The sequence below is a fragment of the Nycticebus coucang genome, chromosome 5 (assembly GCF_027406575.1).
Source record: "Nycticebus coucang isolate mNycCou1 chromosome 5, mNycCou1.pri, whole genome shotgun sequence".
NCBI lineage: Eukaryota > Metazoa > Chordata > Mammalia > Primates > Lorisidae > Nycticebus > Nycticebus coucang.
This window is the reverse complement of record NC_069784.1, coordinates 48,739,444-48,757,601: the sequence shown is the minus strand read 5'-3', so window position 1 is coordinate 48,757,601 and position 18,158 is coordinate 48,739,444. Positions and strand designations below refer to the sequence as shown.

The 18,158-nt window shown below is 40.7% G+C and overlaps 1 protein-coding gene across 1 annotated transcript in view; it reads left to right on the top strand.

Annotated features, from left to right (window-relative positions):
- SPAG17 (sperm associated antigen 17) overlaps window positions 1-18,158 on the top strand; it is a 300,150-nt gene that overhangs the window by 271,809 nt on the left and 10,183 nt on the right. Inside the window, exons 39-43 of the mRNA XM_053591252.1 lie at window positions 543-642; window positions 843-890; window positions 3,696-3,795; window positions 4,538-4,640; window positions 7,318-7,458. Of these exons, the coding sequence (XP_053447227.1) occupies window positions 543-642; window positions 843-890; window positions 3,696-3,795; window positions 4,538-4,640; window positions 7,318-7,458 (492 nt within the window). The remainder of the gene's footprint in view (window positions 1-542; window positions 643-842; window positions 891-3,695; window positions 3,796-4,537; window positions 4,641-7,317; window positions 7,459-18,158) is intronic.

The window sequence follows — 18,158 nt, the reverse complement described above, 5'->3', positions numbered from 1 at the left end:
TGAAACATATTTTACCTTGCATAAATCTGTGTTCCTCGGGCTTGTACCCATAGAACGTGGAAGCCTCTTCCTTTTTGTAATCTTTTGTTATCATCACACTGAGACCACGTTCTGTGAATGGACTCTGAGCATCACTGCCCAAATTATCAATCAGCACCTTACATTCATGTCCTTACATTCATGAAGCAGACAAATATTTTAAAAAATAATTGTAATATGATGGTTAATTTGCTTTAAGATTTACTGCTTTACATAAAAAAAAGATATGCATTTAAATGGAAAATGTCTTCCCCTAGTGACGTGGGATACAGGAGTGTCACTGCACTTCACATCTTGATTATAAAGTGTGTGTTTTCTAATAGGGTATTTTATAAAAGTAGTGTGATTTATTGTTATATTAGAACTTGGTCATGCAAATCCTAGTAAACACTTGATAGATTAAAATAGGCTCTTAAAAGGTATCTTGAATGAGTAATTGGGTGTTTACTGGGTGTTATGCTATAAGAAGTGGGGATAAAAGTCAAATGCATCTGTTTTTAAAGTTGCAGCCCACCTAATCGATGTGTTCAAGCAATCTGTGTCTACTGCTCGAAAATGTCCACCAGACACACTTGGTAAAGATTTATTTGAAAATAGATGGAGGTAAGAAAATTCATTAATATATTCTAATGAGTATTAGGCATAGAGTGATTGAGTGAATAGATACAGGTATCATAACTTTGGGTGACATCAATGAATTCACGTCCCCATACTGTTAGCAATCCAAAATACAATGCTAATTTTATTGTTTGTGAGCTGAGATCATTTCTCATTTTCATCATATCTTCCTTTCTTTCACGTAGGCACACAGAATGTACAAAGCACTGGAAAGAAAAGATAGACCAAAAGAGGTAATTCGACCCTGAGTAGGAGCTGAAAGGTCCCACCACCGTCTGGGCTCTCTGATTGTCCCACTCTCTTCTCCAGCATTTATGCCACGAGGTCATTCAGCTTCTGTGTGGTGATGTCACTATCTCTTAAGGAAGCCCATTTGACAAGTAAATAGGTTCTCTTCCTCCCCTGAGCAAGGAAGCTCTCAATGTCCTCTTTGTGCTTCTGGTAATTCTAGTACACTAAAAGTATTCTGAAATTTAATGCAGTTCGTGGACATAAATTTCCAAGGATTCTTATCACTCACATGAGGAATGTGCACTAAGTATTATATGGTTTTATTTTTTTTCAGTCCTAGCTGGGAGTTTCTACTCCAGCTCTCTTACCATAAAGAAAGGAAGCCAGAGCCGGCTGCAGTGGCTCACCCCTGTAATCCCAGCATTCTGGGAGACCAAGGCAGGTGGGTCACGTGAGCTCAGGAGCTCGAGAGAAGCCTGAGCAAGAGTGAGACCTTCTTAGTCCCTAATAAAAGTAGAAAAACCAGCTGAGTGTTCTGGCAGGCTGCTGTAGTCCCAGGTACTCAGGAGGCTGAGGCAAGAAGATTGCTTGAGTCCAAGAGTTTGAGGTTGCTGTGAGCTGTGATGCTGTAATATTTTACCCAGGGCAACAGAGTTAGATGAGTTAGAATCTGTCTAAAAAAAAGAAAGAGGGCAGTGCCTGTGGCTCAGTGGGCAGGGTGCCAGCCCCACGTACTGAGGGTGGTGGGTTCGAACCTGGCCTCAGCCAAACTGCAAGAAAAAATAGCCAGGCATTCTGGTGGGCGCCTGTAGTCCCAGCTACTCAGGAGGCTGAGGCAAGAGACTTGCTTAAGCCCAGGAGTTGGAGGTTGCTGTGAGTGTGATGCTACGGCACTTTACCGAGGGCGAAAGAGTGAGACTCCATCTGCAAAAGTAAATAAATAAATAAACAAATGCCAGACATGTTGGTGGAGTAGGTACTAGCACAAGTAATAGTGTCACACGCATTTGCACGGCTCTTCAGAATGACTCCCAGATGAATATGCTTCTTCATACAAATGTTAGGCTCATCTTGTGAAATATGGTAGGGAAGTATTGGGGTAAAACTTTAAGCCTTATAGGTCACCTCACATATGCAAGGTCAAACCAGAAGGGATACACTGTCCGCAGGGCAGGAAGATACCTTAAGTTTTATGTGGCAATAGGGTCTTCATGACAAGGAAATGAAGACTCCGAGACTTGGATAAGTATGAGTGTTTTTGTGCCAGATTTGATAAAGAGTGAGAGTCATGGAGAAATGTGATAGGGCAAAGGGCATATGGCCTAATGGTAATAAATGTGGAAATGTAGCAAGGCCTGTTTTCTCACATTCATCTCTGTGTCTGTCCCTTATGTCTTCAGAGATAAGGGTGCTTCTTTTCTGTGGGCCCGCAAGGGCACCTCTCCCATGACGGTGTTATGACCTACTGCAGGGGAAGATGAGAAATTCCTTCCAAGGTGTTTTGACCTGCTTCAGGGAGGAAGGGCAATCTGAGATCAGAGAAACATTTCAGCCCATGCTGCTTCTCCAGTTCCTTTAGCTTAAAATGTTTAACATTCCAAAGTGCCATCTTTTGAGGTGGCATGTCCTGAAGCCCATCAGCCTCATAAAACATCCCTAAAAACATATGCAAGAGACTAGTGACAGTGAGTGCCTGTGGCTAAGGATACTGAGGGGTCAGGGGCAGGGTGAGACGGAGACTTCCTTTTTTATTATGTACTCTTGTACCTTTGGATTTGTGCATGCATGCATATGTTATCTATTCAAATTTTTGAAATATTAACAATTTAAAATTTTATAGTAACGTATAAGTAGGTAATAAAAAGCCAGTGGAAGGAAAAGAAAATTTTTGGAGACAAATTCTCACTCTGTCACCCTGGGTAAAGTGCTGTGTTGTCATAGCTCACCGCAACCTCAAATTCTTGGGTTTGAGTGATCCTCTTGCCTCAGACTCCTGAGTAGCTGGGACTACCGGCACTTACCACAGCACCCATCTAGTTTTTCTATTTTTAGTATAGACAGGGGTCTCAGTCTTGCTCAGGCTGATCATAAACTCCTGAGCTCCAGGAGGAGCTCCCCACACCTTGGCCTTCCAAAGTGCTGGGATTACAGGCGTGAGCCACTGCACCTAGCTCAGTAAAAAGTTTCTAAAGAAGAAAGTAAAACACATAATTAGATATGTGTCTCAGAAAAGTATTGGCAATATGAAAATGGATTGGGTAAAGGAAGGAGAAAGCTTTAAGGAAATAGAAGCTGGTCAGCAAATGTCAGATGCTGTATAAGAATTAGAAGTGGGAATGAAAAAGGAATTTGGGTTTATCAGTTAGAAGGGTGATTAATTTCTTTTGATTAATTTCTTTTGTGAGAATAGTTTTAAGTGAGTGGTGCATAATAGTCAGACTGCCATAGATTGATGAATGAACTCAGTGAGGCAGTAGAGATACACATTTTTAATGGAAAATGAAAGTTTAAATAAGACGACATTTTGATCATGCCTGTCTGGTTTTTCCAGACAATCCATCTAATATAAGAGCATTGGTCACATATCCAGAGTCCATTGCAGTTTGATTACTTACAGACTATATGATTCTGGCTGCTTGTTTCACTTTAGTAACATTTATTATAGGAATTAAGTTGGCTTGTCCATAAAATATGAAGATGATTGGACTACCAAATAGCTAAGTCTTGGGATTTAGAGCTGAAGCACAAGCAAATGAAATTTTTAAATATTCTGTATTCTTTTGCATCATTATGGCAATATCAACCAGGAAGGAAATTGAGACAACAAAAAATTATCTAATGGATATGAGGAACCACGTAATACCACCCTATTTCAAATCTGAAGTGAGCAAGTTATTTCAGTCTCAGGTAATTGGATACAATTAACAATAATTGAATAAAAGTCTTTATAGAAACTGATGTATTACATAGGTTATTAAGGAATCTCTCTTTCCTGATGTCGTTTAATTCTTTCTTACAATGATCTGACTTCTAATCAACTGTATCCTTCAAGTCCATATTCTCACAAGCACGTGATGGCGAAGAGTAATTTCAACTTTTGCAACTAAGTAGCCATTCTCTGCTGATGTGTTACTGTCATTCCCCCTCCCTGCCTTGCAAGCTGGCTATTACTTACCCTCTCCCATCCATTTAAAGCTGGTTTTTGATTTGACTCCTTCCTATCCATGATTAGCCTCTGCTGAACTCCATTTTGAAGTTTTTATTCCATTAAGAGAATGCTCCTTAAGTCCTCTATATGAGCCTACCCGTAGGACTATAGCCCCGACCTTCCCCTTAGTGGCTGTAAGTTCATTGAAATCCAGGGAAAATGTGAATATTTTCATGTGTTCAAAACTCCTTGAATTTCTACAAAAATTCTAGATGCTGTTACTAACCAGAGCTGCCTGAGAAGAAATTAACTGGAAACTACAAGTAATTAACAAAAGCTAGAATTGAGTTAATGAGTCTCCTGGAGAACCTTTCGTTTGTAAACTTTATTTTCAGAACCTTAAAAAATATGCTTTCCTCATTACTCACAAACTTACATTTGTGACAGCTGACTTTCAGCCACATGTCAGCCTAAAATAAGTTCCTTGTTTTTTCCTTTAAGGGTAATTATCTGGATAGCCTTTCCAAAAAACTGCCTCCTTTTGCAAAGAAAGATGAAGATGCAGACAAAACAACTATTGAAGATAAATATGATCTTCCCCCAGGTGAGATGTTAATGTGCACTTGTTCCTGTTAAATTCCTTTAACTGAATGATATTAATAGTGGCCTCCTAGGTTGGTTGTGTTTCTATCCCCTTTTGTCTCAGTAATAGCTGATGACATAACCTGCTGTAACCTGCCTGTGTGTATCACAGATTTGGCTGAGTTATATGAAGAAGCCAAGGTGTAAATAACACTTAGTTTTCCTGCTATCTGCTTAAATGTTACCTGAAAGCATGTAAAAGACTGACTAATGTAAAAAACAAGGGAGTAATAAAAGGTTGTTGGGGAAAAGGGTATTCACACAGTCTCAAAATACCAAGCCACATTTTCTTATTAATTATAAAGAAGGAAATGTATTTTCACACTGGATATATGAGACCACCTGATGTTAGGTGCTCTCTGGTGTAAAGCCACATGAAGTGAATAGCACCTAGACAGAATTTGAGCCAAAATCCCACCTGAACTACTCAAGAGGAAACAATCAGCACTCCAGGGGCCAGATTGGGAGGATCCCTCAAACTCAGGAGTTCAAGACCAGCTTGAGCAAAAATGAGACCCCATATCTACACATGGAAAAATTAGCTGAGTGTGGTAGTATGTGACTATAGTCCCACCTACTCAGGAGGTTGAGGCAGGAGGATCCCTTGAGCCCAGGAGTTTGAGGTGCTATGAGCTAGGCTGAAAATATGATACTGTAGTCTGGGATAAGAGAGGAAGACTCTGTCTCAAAAAAACTACTTAGTAAAGTATCTCAAGAATGGAGGGAAAAGTATCCAGTGTACTCAGTACTATTATGAAACCAATTTACAATCACTCACACTTTCATATGAAGAATAGATCACAACTATGGCTCAGGTTGAAGGGGGATATGGGAGGGGAGGGGGGAGGTCAGATGGAGAGAGGGTGAATGGTGGGATCACACCCATGGTGCATATTGCAAAGGTACATGTTGGATCTATTAAGTATAGAGTATAAATGTCTTAACACAATAATTAAGTAAATGAGGTGAGGGATATATTAACCAGTATGATGTCAGCATTCCAAATTGTATATGAAATCAGCACATTGTACCCCATAAATGCGTTAAGGTATACATGACCTACCTCTTTATGATTTAATAAAAAAAAAGAGAGATAAGAGAAAGGAAGGAAGGGAGGGAGAGAGAGAGGAAGGAGGGAAGGAAGGAAGGAAGGAAGGAAAACAATCAGAGAAATGTCTACCTGTCTACCAGAATGTAGACATTCTGTAAGACATCTGGCCTGGTCTCTTCAAAAAAAGTCAATGTCTTTAACACAAAAAAGATAGGGTGATTATTCTAGATTTAAAGTGACATAAAAACTAACATAAATTTTTATTGGATCCTGGACTGAGAAAAAAACAGCTATAAAATATTTCTGGGAAGTGTAAAAGTTTGGGGATTGTATTTTAGAGGATATTATGAAATTACTGTTAATTTCTTGTGTATAATGATGTGAATATGTAGGAGAATGTCTTTGTTTTTAGTAGATTTATACTGAAAAATTTAGAGATGAATTAAAATTCAGTGTTTCTCTTTAATAAACTGAGTAGTAAAAATATCCAAACAGAGGGATTTCTACTGTGCAATGTAATATCAGATATTCAGCTACCTATAATGAGCACAGCCAGTGAAAACCTCTTAATCTGGCAAAAGCAGAGATTAGCGCTGAGGACAGTGTCTTGTAAATGTGATGGAGAGAAATCAGGGATGGGAAACTGATGGTCTTATACTACCATTCAAATCTGCATCCTGGGCAGACAGCACGAATCAAGTGAATCAAGCTTGGCCTCCTCTCCCCTCAAAAGGCAAGGCAGTGGAGGTCTTTTCAGCTCATTCTTCAGGCAGCCACAGCTTCCAAACACTTGTTCAACACACACAAGTTGAGATGTATTTGCCTCCCCCATCCTACATATGTTTCTTTAAAATCTGTTTCACATTGAACTTATTTCTTAGAGAGATACATTTTGATAAAGAAATATTTTCATAGTAATGAATGAATTTAAGATTAGACTTTTTTTTTAATCACATCTCATTTACCATTATCAGATATAAGTTGAGACAAATTACTTAGCCTCTACTTCCTAACACAACAAGGTGATGACTTTTCCATTGGTCATAATATCCACAAAAGCTAGCTGGCTCCTAGGAGTATGAATTTCGTCAATAGCAGACACTTATCGTGTTTGAAGAATCCTTGCCTCCTAATGACTTTCCTGTGTCTTGTCTTTCTAAAAAGGGTAGGAGAAAAAGCACTTTGTTCATTGTAAAACACTTTGTTCCTGCTAGGCCCAGTGGTTCATTCCTATAATCCTAGCACTCTGGGAAGCCGAAGGTGGAAGATCGCTAGAGCATAGGAGCTCAAGACCAGCCTGAGCAAGAGCAAGATCCCGTCCCTACTAAAAATAGAAAAACTAGCCAGGCATCATAGCATGCACCTGTGGTCCCAGCTACTTGGGAGGCTGAGGCAAGAGGATGTCTTGAGCCCAGGAGTCTGAGGTTGCTGTGAGCTATGATGCCATAGCTCTCAACCCAGGGTGACAAAGTGAGACTCTGTCTCAAAAAAAAAAAAAAAAACACTACCTCGTGCAGTGTTTGTTCATACAAATATTAGTAGTTGTCATACCATTGTCCAAAATATCACTTTATAATGTTAATTTCAGGTTTTCTGGATGCCAAGTCATGTGAGGTCTCAGAACAGGATTCTTCAAGTGCACTTAGTCTTCCAAAGGCAGAGATATCTGAGGATATGGGGGTGTCCACTAGCCAGAAACAAACTGAAAATGTAACAAAATCTGCTGAAGGTATGACAGTCTCTATTTGATTTTTCTCAAAGTGGAACATTATGTGTTTTTGGAGTGTGAGAGATGGTGCTGGGGACCTGGGGGAGTCGTTAGCAGTTACAGAAGATTGTAGGAGGTCATGGATCTTGGATGTGTTCAGCTTTGTAAGGCTTCTTAATGCATTAAAGGAACTCAAAAATTACTTTGAGAATGACTAAAGTCCCTGATTGAAGAAAAGAAATTACAAATACATTTTTAAGATTTATTAATTGAACTAAATATGTTGGTCAGAAAAGACAGACAGACAGAGACACGGTAACTTAGACCGTGAGGACGATCTGGCCTCCACTTGATTCTCATGTGTGTGTTTTTCCCTGAATGTGACAGGGGAGTCTACTAAATATGTTAGTTATCTCTTGTAGCACAAGCATCTTGCCATATTTACAAGGGAATTAAGAGATTTACCCTGCACAAGACATTTGCCTGCCTGACAGACTTCTCTCATATTAGGTTTATTCATTTATTCGGTGGATAATTACTTAATGCTCACCATGTGCCAGGCATTGTTCTAGGCACAGAAATGCAGCAGTTACAAGGCCAAAGTCTTCAGGTGCTGTACGTTCTGTGGGCACACACAGACAATAAGTCAACAAATAATTTAGACAAATTAAGCTTAAATGTTGTAACATAATAGAACAGCATAAGTTTCTATGAGTGACTTGGGGAGAGGAGTAGCATTTCATTGGGGGAGCAGAAGGCCTCCCTGTGAAGGAACATTTGAGTTGAGACAAATACAAGAAGGAGTAACCATGCAAAGACTGGGGAGAGGAATATTCCAGGTCATGAGAGCAGCAGGTATGAAGGGTCCAAGAGGGGAAAACATGAAAAGGGCCCCCAGCAAGTACAGAAAGAGTCAAGGGAAAGGCAGAGGAAGGGAAGGCCAAATCTAAGCCAGATACAAAATCTTCATAGGAAGTTTTGAGTTTTCTCCTAAATGCAGTTCTATTCAAACACCAATGGAAGATTTTGAGCACGGTAGTTACACAGCTAATTTCTATTTTAAAAAGATCAATCTATGATGACAACGGCTATGGCAAAGAAAGGGAAGAGTAGGCAAAAGTCAAATACTGGGACTGGTGGTTGAGGTGGGAGTGGTGAGAAGCAAATTAATCAGAAATTCATTACGGGAGTGGAGCCAGGAGGCCCCCTGATCAGTCAGATAGGGTGTGAGAAAAAACTTGAGTGGCTGAGGCAAGAGGATTGCTCAAGGCCAAGAGATTGAGGTTGCTATGAACTATGATGACTCCATGACATTCTACCCAGGGCAACAGAATCAAACTGTTTCCAACAAAAAAAAAAAAAGAGAGAGAGAGAGAGAAGACTGGACGCAGTGGCTCACGCCTGTGATCCTAGCACTCTGGGAGCCCAAGGCGGGTCAAGAGTTCAAGACCAGCCTGAAGCAGAGCAAGACTCTATCTCTACTAAAAACAGAAAAACCTGTGGTGGACACTTGTAGTTCCAACTACTTGGGAGGGTGAGGCAAGAGGATGTCTTGAACCCAGGAGTTTGAAGTTGTTGTGAGTACCACGGCACTCCTAGCCAGGGTGACAGAATGAGAATCTGTCTCAAAAAAATAAATAAATAAATAAAAGAACAATTCTTAGGTTATCTTAGGTAATTCATTGTGAGGCCAGGAATTTGTAGTTCTGATGAGTTTGTAGGTGGTGCTGATGTTGCTGCTACAGACAGGGTTGTGTGAGAACCACTGCCCTGAGGCAAACTCCAGACCACAAAGCCAGTCAGAGGAAGAGCCAGTCAGGGCGAGGAAGACGAAGCCACTAAGATAGGAAAACAACAGGAACAGGAAATCACGGTTTCAAGTTTACCAAATGTTCCTAAAAGGTCAAGCCAGGTAAGAAATAAGCATGGGACGGAATAAGACGGAGATCACTGGTGACCCTGACAGTACCAGTTCCGAGGGTCTAGAGAAGACTGAAGCTCCTGTGAATGGGGGTGGTGACTAGAATGGCCTAAGAGGGTGGCAAGGACAAGAATATAGAGCTTTCCCTGAGGGTTTTTTTTTTTTTTTGAAAAGACTAGAGAAATGGGGTTGCAAATGAAGAGGGATCTATAAACAAGGGAGAGAGATTTTTCTAAAGATTAGACATACCAAAACATGTTGATTTGCAAATGATGATAATTTCATAGCAAGAGAGAACTTAGTGCAGAAGAGAGGGCCACCTGATTCCAACATAGCCCAGTCGTGAAGAAGGTGAGACAACATGGCATCTGGGCAAACCATTGAGTGGTAGAGTTGACCTTGGATGACCATGGTAACCTCATCCATCGTGACAGGAAAGAAAGAAAACATGCGTACATTTGCAAATAGGTTGATAGGTTTGGTAAGGGGACGATGAGGGAGTTCTTATCGGATTGCAAAGGGGTGAACACTATCATGGTATCATCAGATATGTTACGGATAAACAGAAAAGCAAACAAGAAGGGCCTATGTACGGTGATGATGTCCATCAGCCAGGGGTCTCAGTGAGGTCACCTAATTGCCTGCTGGATGAGATAGAGTAGTAACTAGAAGAAGCAGTAATCTAGAAAGGATGCTTTCAATTGAGACTGTGTAAGTGATAAAATTATTGTTGTTGGCAATGTTAAAAATGTGACCATGAGAGTTTCTGAGGTGGAAAAGATGAAGAAACAGGATGATTGAGAATCGGGGAGCACAGGGTGTTGAGTGGATCACCCAGGTGACGGCGCCAAGAAAGATGAAGCGTAAGACCTTCCTGGTGGTAATGTCTCCAGTGAACAAAGGGAATGACTGAGAGAGGTCAGCAAAAAAACACCTGCCTTGGAGAAGCAGTAGCTGATACCATCTCATGGCACAAGCTTCCAAGCAATGGAGCTTTGAAGGAGGAAAGAGAAATACTTTTGAAACAAGGTCACCTACCGCATGTACGGTAAGGGACAATACTATGACCCAACTATAAATAGCAAAGTAAATTTAATATAAAAAAGTTTAAAGAAGTTCAGAGTAAGAAAGAGATTAACATAAGCAATGGGAGAAGTATGAATAAACAGAATTTCCTGGGTTTTAGGATTTAAGAGGTGAATCACCTAAAACATCCATTATTTTTCCTGATGAAACTGAAACCTCCAGAGATCAGGTGATGTCTGAAATCCTCCCATATCTGTGTGGCAGGGCTGGGGCCAGTGAGCGAATGTGGAGACAGCTGATCCTCCAGAGTTTGTTGTGCTACACTCCAGATGTAGGGAATAGAAAAGAGTGGGTTTTTGTTGTTGTTTGTTTGTTTTTGAGACAGAGTCTCACTTTGTCACCCTTGGTAGAGTGTCGTAGTGTCATACCTCAGAGCAACCTCAAACTCTTGGGCTTAAAAGATTCTCTTGCCTCAGCCTCCCATGTAGCTGGGACTACAGGTGTCCACTACAGCGCCCAGCTATTTTTTTTGTTATTGTTGTCATTGTTGTTTAGCAGGCCCAGGCTGGGTTCAAACCTGCTAGCCTCGGTGCATGTGGCTGGTGCCATAACCACTGTGCTATGGGCACCGAGCCAGAAAATAGTATTTTATTTAAAATGAAATAAGTGTCTTTAAAATCTCAAAAGTAGAAAAGAACAGGTAATTAGCCTAAGTAGGTTGGGGAGTTTTTGTTTGTAAATAATACATGATATTGTCTGGAAAATACAGAGACATTTATATTTGCTGTGTGTTGGTCAGTGTTTGCTGTGATAATTCTGTATGAAAACATCCTCAAATCCTTCAGTAGTGAAGAGCAGCCAGTTGTGGACCTGGGGACAACTGTGGCAGCTCTGCTCCAGACCACAGGTGGGTGTGGTGGCTCCGCAGCTCCCATCTCTCCAGTTCTATGTCCTGTGATGTCATGTTGATGGCTTGTATCAGCCATGGTACAATCAGAAAAATGCTGCAAGTGAGCAAATGGTACAAACCAGGGCAGTTTCTCCTGGGAGAGGCAGGTGTTAGCTATTTCTGCCACCCACCAGTAGCAATCTTGCAGCCTCGAGGCCACACGTGGCCTCCAGATCCCCAAGGGCAGCCCCTTGACTGAACCCAAATTTTACAGGACAAATCCTTCTAATAAAGGAATTTGTTCTGTGGAATTTGGATTTAGTCAAAAGGCCCCACTCACAGATCCAGAGGACTACACATGCCCCTGAGGCCCCACGTTCCCCACTGGGGTGAGCCATTCTCACAATGGGGTCTCAAAGATCAGGAGAGGCCAGGGAAATACACATTGAGCTTCAGGGCTCTGCTCACACTGGCCCACTGCCATTCACACACACACACACTTCTTGTCAAAGCAAGTCCCGTGGTTGAGCTCAGAGTCAATGGGGCAGAGAATACACTCTCCTACAGGGAAGCCATTCTCAGAGGGGAAGTGAACAATTGTGAATGAACAATCCAGCCTGCCCAGCACAGTGACAGGGAACCACCAGGGTTCAGTTCTTCAGTCACAACGGGGCCAGTAGTAACAGTCAGATGACTCTACTGGTAGGATCCTAGCAGTTGTCCAACTATGAGAGTAGCCCTATACCAGCTGGTATGCAGCCACTGCTCTGCCCCTCAAGTACTCCCATTCGAGAAGGCGCTCATTGGCTTCCCTGTTGGCTGGGACAAGGGGTGTCATGGTCCCGGCAGACTGTGATAGCAGTGTGCATGGACAGGGGTGGGAGAAGTGTCGTCATCTCATGAGAACTAAGGGAGGTGCTCTCTGAGAGAACCTGTGTGTGTGGTGCTTACCAACAGATAGTGGACACTCAAGTATTGGTTCCCTTCCTTTTCCTCTCTTTGGAATTTGAATTCAGGAAAGGACTTTTGAATATTATGATCTAGAATACAATTCTTATTTCAACCTTCTGGATGTTGGAACACATCAACACGGCTGCTCCCCATGGATTATCTGTGCTCCATCATGGAACCTAAGTTATAAGTTCTAAATGTAGTCATCTGCAGATTTGATTCCCTGGTTTAATTTATCTGTAGTTACTATACCACCGTTTAGAACTATAAATACAGAGGTGGAAGCACTCTTAAGATTTTTTCATTTGAGGTGGAGCATGATGGCAGATGGCACGGACGTGTAGCTCACCTCTCCCAAGTCATCAGGTGAGAGGAAGGGGGGTCTGGACCTTTTCCCCACGTGGATTATTGGTGTGGACAGACAGCTGGAGATGTGCAGCAAATTGGCGGATTGCTGTATATGAGGTGTAATTTAAAACCGCGGACTATGTTGTAGAGATTTTTCTTGCTCGACCGTGCTGGCCAGCAGGCCCCTCCCTCACGGAGGACAGCAGCTTGCAATTCCTGGCAAAACCCAATTGACGAAAATTTATTCCTGAGCTGAGTTTAGTGACCAGAAAGGGGTCCTGCTGAGAGCCACAAGGGGCTAAGCAACCCGATGGAAAATTGAAGGGAAGGGATCGTGCCCGGGAAACAGACATTTTGAATTGTCTGAAATGGCGGACACCTTCCCCCAGAACAACAGGAGTGATTAAATAGACCAGACCATTCCTGGTGGGGAATATTGGTGTGGGCTGGCAGTTCAGGCTGTGCGGTGAATTGGCAGGTGGCTGGACTCAAAAGTCCAGATTCAAAAGTGAAACTCGGAGCCACAAAAACTGAGGATAAGCTCTCCATGTGCTGCAGCTGCGGGAGCTGGCAGCAACTAAAACCAGCAGCAGCCAGCACGCTCCCCCACAGCCGATTGCAGTTGCCAAGTTTACAGGAGAACATGGGAGCAGAGAGGAAAGATTTATGAAGTGTGGACTCCTGCACCAAGTTGGGAGGTCGGATAGGAGTGCTCTCTGGAACAGAGCAGCTGAGGTTGGACAATAATTAGATAATAAACTTTTACAGAAACTCCAAAATGGCGATCAGCCAGGTAGGGTGGTTACTGTGGTAAGAGTGTAAACTGTGAAGCAGGTATAAGCCTGGGAACCACTCAGAGCGCCACCTGATGTCCAGAAAGTATATTGCATTATAAATATTTTCCTATGAAAGTTGATCCCAACATCATACACATAGATAATACAAGAATACAAGAATAATACAAGAATAATACTTTTGTGGTTGGTGTCTTTTTTTTCTTTTTTTTTCTTTTCCTCATTATTTTCTTGGATGAGCTATTGTAAATATTTTTTATTTTTTTTTTATATTTTTTTTAATTTTTTCTATTTTCAATTTTTCCTTTCTTCTTTTTTAACTTTCTTATGAACACCACTTTTTTTTCCTTTTTCCATTCTCCCTTCCTCTTCTTCCCTTCTTATGGTTTCTGAGAGTGCTTACATCAGATTTTTAGAGGTTTTTTTTGTTTGTTCATTTTGTTTGTTTTTTACCTTTTTTCAATTATTTTACGATTATCATTATTTTTATCGTAGTTTTTTTGTTGTTGTTGTCTGTATGTCTGTGTGTTTCTGATTGTGCATCCGTGGGCTTGTGTGTCTGGTAGCCTATTTATCTGTTTATTTGCTCATTTGGTCTCAATGAGTTGGGTGTTTTGCTAAATCCTCGGGTTGGCTATTTTCCCTAACTCCAATTTTCACATTCAACAAGAACAAAGACAAATGAGGGACAATGGCTGATTGGAGCCAGCTCTCAATAGAAGCCCCAGTCCAGAGGGAGAGATAACGACCAGAAAGAACCCACCAAAGCTGTAGGAGGGGAGCCGAGCTGACAGATGAAATAGATAATTGCTCGTCTTCCCTGCTGAGGCAAGCTTCAACACCAAAGAAACTATTTTCGGAGGCAGAGATAAAATGGCTGACTGAAGCCAGCTTTCCAAAGAGGCTCCCATCCAGAAGGAGAGTTAAAGGACAGAAATTTAGCAAGTAACCTGGTGGATTAGAGCTGCACCAAGAGAGAAGGTTGAAGAACGCACATCAACCCCTCTGATACAAGCTGCAACCCCAAGGATACAAACAAAAGGTACAAAATCCAGCACCAAGCAGATGGGAGTCCACTCCCCCATGAGAATGGCTCAGAGTGCCCCACAAACAAATGAGCAGAGTTCAAAATATGTGAGTTGTCAACAGACCCCTGCAATCCAGTTGCCAGAGACCTTTTAAGCTCTCCTACCTGAGACAGGTGCTGACTGAGACAATTGATTTGGACCTTTTGAACTGAGCCAATCACCCAAGGACTATTTAAGTGGTGCCCTGGGTGTGTGGTTGTAGGAAGGTTTGATTTTCATTTTCCAATTGTTGCCGGTGGGGGGGCGGGGTGACTTAAACGCTGGTATTTCTCCACAGCTGAAACTTCAACCCAGAGTAACTGTTTCACTAGGGTTGGACAGAGACCAACTGAAAACAAGACAAAACGACTTAGCACCACCATAACAAACAAGTCCCCAGTTTCTCAGGTCGTAGCGCTGTACAAGTCCTCGACAAACCTCCAGGTGAAAAGTCAAATGGTGTAAAATAATCATGGGGTGGAATCAGCAGAAAAACTCTGGTAACATGAATAACCAGAATAGATCAACGCCCCCACCCCCAAGGAAAGATATGGCAGATGTAACTGAAGAGCCCATTCATAAACAGCTGGCTGAGATGTCAGAAATCAAATTCAGAATTTGGATTGCAAACAAGATTAATAGAATAGAGGAAAATTTGGAATTAAAAATTTGAAGAGCAAATCAAAAGTCAGAATTAGAAATTCGAGGAGAAATTCAAAAGTTGTCTCAAGAATTTAACGAATTTAAAGACAAAACCACCAAACATTTTGATGCACTGAAGCAAGAATTTGAAGCTCTCAAAGATCTGAAAAATACAGTAGAATCCCTCAATAACAGAGTGGAGCAAGCAGAAGAAAGGATTTCTGACATTGAAGACAAAGCTTTTGAATGCTCCCAAACTCTCAAAGAGAAAGAGAAATGGAGAGCAAAAATGGATCATTCTCTCAGAGAGCTCTGGCATAATTCAAAGAAGGATAATACCCTGTTTCCCCGAAAATAAGACATCCTCCGAAAATAATACCTACTTACAGGAAAGATAAGACATCCCCTGAAAATAAGACCTAGTGCATCTTTGGGAGCACACCTTAAAATAAGACACTGTCTTATTTTCGGGGAAACAGGGTATCAGCCTCGTTGGAATACCTGAAAGTGATGAAGTGGCCTCGCAAGGCACTGAGGCCCTTCTCCATGAAATTAAGAAAGAGAATTATTCAGGCATACCAAGAGATTCTGAAATTCAGATAGCAGACAGTTTCAGAACCCCAGCAGGACTCAATCCCAATAAGACATCCCCAGGCATATCATAATTAATTTCACTAAATTTAATATGAAAGAGAAAATTCTGAAAGCAGCCAGACATAAGAAATCCATTACCTACAAAAGGAAGAATATTAGAATGACTGCAGATCCCTCTGCTGAAACTTTTCAAGCCAGAAGAGGGTGGTCATTGACTTTTAATCTCCTAAAACAGAATAACTTTCACCCCGGATACTGTATTCAGCTAAACTGAGTTTCATTTATGATGAAGAAATTAAATACTTTAATGACATTCGTATGTAGAAAAAAATTGCCATAACCAAACCAGCTCTTCAGCATATTCTCAGACCTATCCTCCATAATGACCACCTGAATCTTCTACCACAAAAGTAAACTAACTCAGAAACTTTTGATCAAACTCCAACTTCCACAATGGTAAAAGGATTAATAATGTCCACTGGACATTCAAAAAACTTGATACCCAAAATTTTACCAGACTTATCAATATTCTCCATTAATGTGAATGGCTTAAACTGTCCTCTAAAGAGGCACAGGTTAGCTGACTGGATACAAAAACTCAGGCCAGATATTTACTGCATACAAGAGTCACATCTTACCTTAAAAGATAAATATAGACTCAGGGTGAAAGGATGGTTGTCCATATTTCAGGCAAATGGTAAACAGAAAAAAGCAGGTGTTGCAATTCAATTTGCAGACACAATAGGCTTTAAACCAACAAAAGTAAGGAAGGATAAGAATGGTCACTTCATATTTGTTAAGGGTAATACACAATATGATGAGATTTCAATTGTGAATATTTATGCACCCAACCAGAATGTTCCTCAATTTATAAGAGAAACTCTAACAGACACGAGCAACTTGATCTCCTCCAGCTCCGTAATAGTCAGAGATTTCAACACTCAAACTTTGGCAGTGTTGGATAGACCCTCCAATAAGAAGCTGAGCAAAGAAATTTTAGGTTTAAACCTAACCATCCAACATTTTTTAGCAGACATCTACAGAACATTTCATCCCAACAAAACTGAATACACATACTTCTCATCAGCTCACAGAACATACTCCAAAATCGATCACATCTTAGATCACAAGTCTAACCTCAGTAAATTTAAAGGAATAGAAATTATTCCTTGCATCTTCTCGGACCACCATGGAATAAAAGCTGAACTCAGTAACAACAGGAATCTGCATACTCATACAAAAACGTGGAAGTTAAATAACCTTATGCTGAATGATAGCTGGGTCAGAGATGAGATTAAGTAGAAAATTGCCAAATTTCTAAAACAAAACAACAATGAAGACACAAATCATTAGAACCTCTGGGATACTGCAAATGCAGTCCTAAGAGGGAAATTTATAGCACTGCAAGCCTTCCTGAAGAGAACAGAAAGAGAGGAAGTTAACAACTTAATGGGACATCTCAAGCAACTGGAAAAGGAAGAACATTCCAACCCCAAACCCAGTAGAAGAAAAGGAATAACCAAAATTAGAGCAGAATTAAATGAAATTCAAAACAAAAGAATTATACAACAGATCAATAAATCAAATAGTTGGTTTTTTGAAAAGGTCAATAAAATTGATAAACCTCTGGCTAACCTAACCAGGAAAAAAAGAGTAAAATCTCTAATCTCATCAATTATAAACGACAAAGACGAAATAATAACAGACTCCTCAGAAATTAAAAAAATTCTTGATGAATATTACAAGAAACTTTATTCTCAGAAATAGGAAAATCTGAAGGAAATTCACCAATACTTAGAAGCATGTCACCTTCCAAGACTTAGCCAGAATCAAGTGGAAATGTTGAACAGGCTCATATCAAGTTCTGAAATAGCATCAACCATACAAAACTTCCCTAAAAGGAAAAGTCCAGGACCAGATGGCTTCACGTCAGAATTCTACCAAACCTTTAAAGAGGAATTAGTACGTATATCACTCAACCTGTTCCAAAAGGTAAAAAAAGAAGGAAGACTACCCAACACATTCTATGAAGCAAACATCACCCTGATCCCCAAACAAGGAAAAGACCCAACAAGAAAATTATAGACCAATATCACTAACGAATATAGATGCAAAAGTATTCAACAAGATCCTAACAAACAGAATCCAGCAACACATCAAACAAATTACACATCATGACCAAGTCTGTTTTATCCCAGGGTCTCAAGGCTGGTTCAATATACATAAATCTATAAGTCTAATTCAGCACATAAACAAATTAAAAAACAAAGACCATATGATTCTCTCAATTGATGCAGAAAAAGCTTTTGATAATCTACTGCATCCCTTCATGATCAGAACACTTAAGAAAATTGGTATAGAAGGGACATTTCTTAAACTGATAGAGGCCATCTACAGCAAACCCACAGCAAATATCATATTGAATGGAGTTAAATTGAAATCATTTCCACTCAGATCAGGAACCATACAAGGATGCCCATTGTCTCCAC